The sequence below is a fragment of the Miscanthus floridulus genome, chromosome 15, assembly GCF_019320115.1.
Source record: "Miscanthus floridulus cultivar M001 chromosome 15, ASM1932011v1, whole genome shotgun sequence".
NCBI lineage: Eukaryota > Viridiplantae > Streptophyta > Magnoliopsida > Poales > Poaceae > Miscanthus > Miscanthus floridulus.
In genome coordinates, this window is record NC_089594.1 from 5,122,482 (window position 1) to 5,130,581 (window position 8,100).

The following is an 8,100-nucleotide window of genomic DNA, read 5'->3' on the forward strand; positions in this document are numbered from 1 at the left end:
AGAACTCATTTTTTTCTCGAATACGCACGAGTGTGCATATCATTGTATTAGAAGAAAGAGTTTATAATACAATACAAGAGTTCCGATCCCGGCCGTTAGTTTCTGTGCACGCTACATTATGAAATAAAACGTTCCTGATCCATGATCCATGGCTATCTTGATGACATCCTAGCCCTGCGCTAGCGCACGTAGCCCGCCTGCTCCAGCCCGAATCTAGTGGTCGGCTTCGGCCTTGATGATGTGCAGTAGGTCGCCGACGATCAATGTCGACTCCCGGAAACATCTTGCGTTATGTTCCTTCCATAGTTGCCAGGAGACGAGGGCGAAGAGGGAGTCCATGCCATTTCGCCGATCGCCGTTGAACACTAACCGCAATCGGCCCAAGCACCTCATCTTTAGGTGTTTCCTGCAGGCGTTCTCTGCCTCTGATAGATGTCGCCGCTCCTGCGCGCAGTCTAGCCGAAGCACCAGCTCCCTGCCAATTAGGAGCTGTGTTTTGATCTGGCCAATTGTAGTCTCCGACCAGCTCTGCTGTTGGCGCACCAGGTTCCTGAGCATCAGGTCAAGCCGTGCCAATGGGTCACATGCAACCGTGGGCCGCTTCCAAGCCTAACGATGAATTCGTCGTAATCCTCGAACTTGGGCCAAAACACCTCAAATGGAACCGGGCCTTGCTCATCTGGCCCATGTTTGTCTGTAGAAGTAAGGCGCAGTGGTCGGAAGCTTGTTCGTTGCTCCAAGTGAAACACCTCCCGTGGAGGTGGAGACCCTGCAGCTCAAGCGTGGCCACCGTTCGCCTGAATCTTCTCAAGTTGGCTCTGTCCACCTTGTCATTGCTCTTGTCGGCTTCGTTGAGGATGAGGTTGAAGTACCCTGTCAGCGCCCATGGTCCGGGGCATGCATCCCTGATAGCCTCCAGTTCTTTAAGGAAGAGAACCTTGTCTCCGTCCTCATCAGGTTGGCGTCCTGCGATGAGGATGCCACCACGAGTTTCTGACGCCGGTAAGTAGGCAAACTCCAAAAACGCAATGCCCAACATCGACAGGACCATTGTATAAGGTATTACATCGAGCTTGGTTTCTTGAAGGCACACTATGGACGGCCTTATGTCATCAACCAGCGTACGTACTGCATCCCACCGCGCTCGCGCGTTGAGGCCGCGCACGTTCCATGACAATATGGTTGTGTTATCCATAGAAACAGGAACAACCGGTTGATGTGGGGCCTCAGTTTAGGCCGCCGCGGCGAGTGGCCGGCGAGTCATCTTGCCGGCGCGTGTTATGTTTGCCGGGAAGAGCTCTTCCATGGCCTCGACCTCCTGATCCGTCATGTTCGTGCTGAAGAATGCATCGAAGTTGCGCCTTTCCACAGAGGAGGGTTGGGCGCTCGGATGCGTGAAGCCCATCTTCTTCAAGAGGATCACTTCCCCCCTCTTGGACACTGGGATGTGTCCCATCTGTTGCGCCGTGATGCGACGGCTTCGGATAGGAATGGGCGCCTTCTTGGCCGGCGACATTTGCTTTGGCGGCGATTTGATGAGGGGGGTTCGCCGCTTCTTTTGGACGTCATTCACGAACTTGGATAGGCGACGGGCCGCTTCCGTTGCGGTGGGCGTTGGGTCCGCGCTTGGCGTGGTGGCCTGGTTATCGATCGCCGCTGCCGGGGTCGGGGCGTCCCCGTAGCCTGGTTGGGCGTCCCCGTAGCCTGGTTGGATTCGGGCGTCTGCGCCCCACTCATCGTCATAGTACGGTTCACCAATCAGACATTCTAAGTGCTTACTAAGTTCTTAGACAAATAGATCCACTCATCTTAGTGGTTACTAAGTTGCTATACAAAATTTGTTGTTCCACCCAAGCCCAAAATGTATTCATTTTGCTTCCAGCGGGGTTGGTTTGTTTCCGTTATGTTCAGAGTAAGGCATTCATATGCATATGTTTGCATTCTTCAGGGCCCCTTGTTGTCAGCGAAACAAATGTTGGTTTTCCTTGGTTACCTCTTTATCGAATGTCTCATTCCTAGCATATTTATTTTCTTTATTTTCCCTTGGTGTAACCATCTAGAACTAAACCAGAACAGAGCAAGGCTCCCAGTGCCTCTGTGCAGATCATGGAGTAGAGACCATGCAAATGTGAGCATTGCAGACTGTTGTATTTTTGCAGATCTTGTTATACTGTTAGTATCTTTGCAATGTAACCCATGGTTTCAGCACCGGCTTTTTGCAGATCTGGTGGGGCAAGTCGGATGAGCTAGATAGAGTCGGCACTCGCCTCGGCAGCAGGAGAGGGAGAGGGAGAGGAAGAGGAATCAATTCAATCCGATCCGCTCAAAGCGGGCCGGGGCGGCGGGGCGTCCGCCATGAGTTTCCGGCGGCGGTTCGTGCACCTGGTGATGAACGACACCAAGAAACGGGACTTCCCTCTGCGCCGCATCGACGCGGCACGCCTCTTCTTCCCCAAGGGCGAGAGGCCCCCCGTCCCGCCGCCGCCGCCAGAGGACGCGCGCCTCCCGCCTGTCGCCATCAGATTCAGCGCACCCACACCCACCACCGGCACCGGCACCAACACCAGCAAAGGCGCCATGGAGTTCATGCTCCTCCACGGCGGCGGCGGCCGCGGTCACAGCGGGTGGAAGAAGCGGCCCAAGGTGGTGGCCACCGACCACACGGGCCGCTGCGTGATGTACGACCCGGCGCGGGAGACCGTCCGCGCCCTGCCCGAGCTCACCCCCGCGCCCAAGGTCAGGCCTGTCGCTCTCCCCGTCGGCGACCACGACCTCTACGTCATCGACACCCACTTCAACCGCGCCTTCAGCCGCGACGCCGCCTGCTTCCACGGCCTCCTCTTCGACCCCGACGCCGCGGCCGACTGGGGTTGGCGCACGATGCGGCCGCCTCCATACGCCCGCACCTACGACCCCGACAGCCAGCGAGTCCGCGCTCACATCACCTCCTACGCGGTGGTGGGCGGCGGCGGCGGCGGAGGTGGCGGGGACTGTGTCTGGGTATCCAAGGACAGTTTGGGCACCCACGCCTTCGACGTCGGGACCGGCGAGTGGGCCAAGGCAGGCGACTGGGTGCTGCCGTTCTGGGCCCCGGCACGTACGTCCCGGAGCACAAGCTCTGGTTCGGCCTCTTGGCCGACAAGGTGGAGGACGGCGTCGTGCGCGCGTCGGACCTCGTCACGGTGTGCGCGTCGGACCTGACAGCGTCACCGCCGGCGGCGCCGCGCGTCCTGTGGAGAGAGCCCCCGACGCCGCCGGAGTGGCAGGGCAGGTCGTCGTTTCTCGTGCACCTCGGCTGCTCCAGGTTCTGCCTCGCCAGGTTCTTCAAGATCGTCCGCGGCGGCACAGGCGGCTCGCCATGCGTCAACAGGTTCGCGGTCTTCAGTGGACTCGAGGTGGTGGTGGAGCCTGGTGGCCATGGCGACGGGGACCGCATGGTGAAGCACAAGTCTCTACGGTACAGCCTTGTCAACAAGCTGCTCCATTGGGTACTCTAGTCGCCTGCCGCCAGATTTCTGCAAGCTGACGACTTTCATTGTAGTACCTAGGGGAGGAACATGTTTCAATGGTCAATATTATGACCAATTCATGAAAAACATTATCGGTTTCTGATATCTACATGCAATTGGAACTCAACCATTCGTGAGAGACCTGGACAGCTGGACATTGATTTTTATTGAAGAATAGAGCTCAGAAACGAAACTGGGCACCTACTTTGATTTTGCATCAGAATTGCTATATCTTGCCCGGTTGTTTTTTTTTTATGTTCTAACCGATTTTTGGGCCTTCAATTGTTGTCTCGTGGCACGTTTTCGGGACGTCGGATCTTGGTGTTTGGTTGTTGTTTCTATGACATGTGGGTCCCACTTTTTTGTGGTACTGTTTGATTTTTCGGGAGACACGCCTGATTTTGTGTCGTCCGTTTCCCTCTTTTCCCATTCTCATTTCCTTTCGGCTTTCTCCCGTCGACTCCTGGCACGCTCAACGGCCTCTGGCATGCTCGACGCCCGCTACGAGGCCGCGCGCGCCCGTGTGGAGGGCGTCCGGTTCGCGCAGGTGGGCGTGGCCTTGGCCAGCCCCGACGGCGGCCTGGCGCTGGTCCGCGTGTGGCTGTTCCACCTGGGCGACCGGCTGGACGCGGAGGACGCGCACTTCCTCGTGGCCCTCGGCATGATACCCCGCACAGCGCGCCGACCCTAGCCGCCTGTGCAGGGCGCTCAAGGCCTGGCGCCGCTCCCCGGCGCGGCGAGCTGCGGTTTCTAGGGTTTCGTGAGCTAAGTTTTTCCTGCCCCCTTCTTTGCGATATGTTCCATCGATGCTTGGGGTTGTTTGTTGCCTTATTCAATGTGTGTGTTGATGTTTAATGCCTTTGTCCTCGTTTCATATCTGGTTTGTGTGTCCGCTCGTATGCGATTTTTGTGTTGTGTTGTTCGTTGTCTAGGGTTTTTCCCTTAGGTGATGCGGGATCCGAGTTCCCGTGTTCTTCAGTTTGTGCTTAGTTTTTTTTGCCCCATTTTTTCATTCATTGGCGAATGGTGTTGTCTCTGCAGGGTAGTCTGTATTGCTTTTAGGAGTTGACGATTGTTTGTTGGTTCATTGTCCTGTGATTGTTGTTCACATGATTTGTGGTTTGAATGGTTCGAGGGATTTGAATCGTTCGATTGATGCAGAGGTAGATGATACGTTATTGTTGTTGATTGTATCTTTGTTTTTTTCGATGTAGATTAGTATTTATAATTGTTTTTGGATAGTGGAAATGTGGTGTTGATGTTTAAGGCAATTTAATTTGTGAGAAGAGCTCGGTTCTACAAAATTAATTATGAGTTTGTGTCCTGCTGTAATGCTCATTGCAGAATAATTTTTGTAGTAGACATTTTTTAGCTGCATGGTGTTTTTCTACTATGATAATTGCCTCTTATCCCTTTATGTTATTTTAGTTTCATTGTTCATTTTCAGTTAATTTTTCGGTGCTCATTTATTTTTAGTTATAGTGTTCATTTCAGAATTTTTTTTTCTAAATGTGAACTACCTGATTTTTTTATGTACCTGATTTTTGTGATGCTACCTGATACTTGAATGCTACTAGTTATTGCATTTATCTGTTTTAGTTTCAGTTAAATTCCAGTTACATCTAAACGCTATCTGATGTACTGTTAAGTTTTAGTTACCTGATGTATTGTTAAGTTTGAGATACCTGATACCTGAATGCTACATGTGAGAGTTATCTGAATCCCTATAGTCATTCCACTGCCGTTTTCGATGAATTTAATGCTAAGTGGGTGTGAGTGTCAACCGGAGAAGTACGCTTGTGCTCTTTTTTTCCATGTGTATGTGTGCTCTCTTGAGCTTTGTTTTACAAATATGGTAGGCTGTATAGTTGATTCATTGTTTTGTCGTTTTCTTTTGTAGATGTTTTGGCTCAGATTATTGGGTGGATGTAGAGGTAGATGACATGTTTTGCTACTGTTAGAGAATTTTGATAGTTTAAATTGATTTTTTTGTCATTTTTAGGTAATCATGGCGGCTAGGAGCAAATGTTTTCGTGTTGTAGATGAAAGTACTCAAGCAGAACATGGTCATGAAGGACATGAACATGTAAGTGTGCATCGTACATCAACAGTAGTTATATAATTTTTTTTATTTATATGTGTTCCTCTGTTTTTTAGGCCTTCATTTCTACTACAAATATAAATTTGTTGGAGCAATTTGTTGTGTTTTGCAAATCCAAGGTATCATTTCTACTGCTGATGTATATTATTTTGGCTTATGCAAATAAATTATTGTTTTATGCATTCTTATATAAAATAAATGAGCATAAGGGAGAAAATAAATTATTGTTTGTCCCTGAACAAAATCAGTTAATGTTTAATTAACTCCTTAAACTGACACATAGTTAAGAAACAGTCTAGTCACCAAGATTTGAAGGTTTCAGTTTTGCATGTTGCATGCATTAAATAATTTTTAGAGCTCTTGAAAATTTAGATTTCTTCTGTAACTAGGATGTCTGGCGCATGGCTGATATCTTCGATTGAATGAGTTTGCTTAGATTTTAATTAGTTCAGGCTGCACTAAATCCCGGAGTCTTGATTAGTTGTCTTGTGCATGCACGTGGCTACACTAAATTAGCTAGCTCCTGTGTGTGTACAAGTGTGTGTGTGTGTCTGGCTGTCAGCAATCTCACACCTCAGCCCAACCCGTTTGAGGGTACCAGACCAGATGCTTGTAATAAGAGGCGCATCATCCGCACATGTCTTTTTTTGTGCGATTTGATGGCTGCGCTCATGGGATTGTTTTGCTTGCTATATATGTATCCATCTACATATGTATTTGCGAACCTAGTGACTACATCTGCATATGCCAGCTGTATTGGTGAACTATTAACCAGGCTACAATAATCTATGATTTAAGTTTGTGGCGTGAGATTGAGTTATATACTTGACACATGTTTCATATGTGTATGACTAGTGTCTGTTTCGGTTGTTTGGGAAGTATGGTTATTGTGTACCTTGAATATACATAGTAATACTCAGATGTGCAAGTTTAGGCTAGTTTCATCCAATGTGAGACACGCAAGGTGTGCAACATGCCTTTTCTGTTGTGATGGTGATGGTGCAGAAGTTTGCTGAGTCATGCTGTTTGGTTCACTTGGTTCCAGTAAAGCGCAGTTCGTTACACTAAACTATGATCTATTTGGTTATGTACAGTTCAATTTACAAGCTGGCTTAGGCTTTCGTTTGCAGCTATGGTTCAACTTGGTTGTGTGAATTTTTGTTCTGAAAATTGTTTCAATTTTCAATTTTCAAGATTTTAGCAGATAGTTTAGTTTATCTTCATAGTTTTCATTTTCTGAATTTTGTTTAGTTAGTTCAGTTTGTCATTGCATCACTTTAACTGCATTATAAATTTAGGTTAGTTCAATTTAGTATAATCTATTTTTTAGTTTTGTTCAAGTTCAGGTTAAATTTAGTATAGTCTATTTTTCGTTATAAATTCAATTCAAGTCCAGTGGAATTAATTATCAGTTCTACTTCAGCTTCAGTTTTTTTAGAATTTAGGTTGAGTACCATCAAATTTCATTGAACTGCATTAGAGTTTGGCTATGTATTTCAGTTTTCTTGTGATTCAGTGTTAAATCTAGGTTCAGTTAAGTAGAATCTATTTTCAGCTTTAGTTCAGTTTTATTTTCAGGTTAAGTTTAGTAGAACCTATTTTTAGTTTTTGTTCAGTTCAAGTCCAGTAGTTTTTTCTCTGTCTCTGTCTCTTTATTTATTTTCAGTTATCAGTCATGTTTGTGAGGTTCAGTTTAGTTTTGTAACCTGCATTAGAGTTTCAGTGAATTAAATTTTAGTTTTTTCGTGTAGCCGAAGTTCAGGTCTCTATGTTGTAGTTTAAGTTCATGTTCAATCACGTAGAATCTTGGTTCTCAGTTTCAGTATTTGAGTCTCAGGTTTATTATGGTTGTGCCCATATCTGCTACATTATTTTTTCATTTCGGTTTCAGGTTCAGGATTGTTATCAGTTCAGTTTTTATTTTTTTTAGTTTTATAATTCCAGATTTCTAGTTCCTAGACTTTAGTTTTAAGTTCAGGATTGTTTTTAGTTGAGTTTTAGTTAATTTTTTATCTTTAATTGCACCAAGGCAGTCTTCATTTTTTTTCCAGTATCCTAGTTTCAGTTTAAGTAACTTAGCTCCATCATGTTTCAATTACTAAGTTTTAGTAAATTCGTGCAACAGCTGTAGGTTGCCTTGGTCTGAAGCAATGCAGCCTGATTGCTTGATTCAGTGAGTGGAACTAGTTGTAGTTCGGCAGTAGTAGCAGTGGCATTTCGGTATATCTTATAGGTTTTGCATTGTCACTCCTAGCAAGTCAATGTGTATTCAGTTTGTGAGCCATGTCATTTTCATACCATATTTCCATATTGATCCTTAGTCTATAGCTTTGGTTAATTTCTTTGCAACCCAGTTTATTGTGGTTCAGTGAGTTTTAGAAAATTCGGAGTAGTAGCTGACTGAGATGAGTGTGGTTTTCATTTCCTGTGTAATGTCACTTTCAAGATACTACAATCTACATTTAGAATTTGTTGCAAAGTAGTAGCTGA

The 8,100-nt window shown here is 46.8% G+C and overlaps 1 protein-coding gene across 1 annotated transcript; it reads left to right on the forward strand.

Moving 5' to 3' along the window:
• Nucleotides 1–2,355: 2,355 nt before the first annotated feature.
• Nucleotides 2,356–3,497, forward strand: LOC136506876 (uncharacterized). Its single transcript, XM_066501772.1, has 2 exons — nt 2,356–3,093; nt 3,144–3,497. Exons 1-2 carry the CDS (start codon nt 2,356–2,358, stop codon nt 3,495–3,497), a joined length of 1,092 nt encoding a protein of 363 aa, XP_066357869.1.
• Nucleotides 3,498–8,100: the final 4,603 nt, after the last annotated feature.

Bases quoted from the DNA above. Each gene is read 5' to 3' on its own strand.
- LOC136506876 (XM_066501772.1), top strand. From the start codon at position 2,356: ATGAGTTTCCGGCGGCGGTTCGTGCACCTGGTGATGAACGACACCAAG. The intron at 3,094-3,143 runs GCACGTACGTCC...TTGGCCGACAAG, and splicing joins TGCTGCCGTTCTGGGCCCCG to GTGGAGGACGGCGTCGTGCG.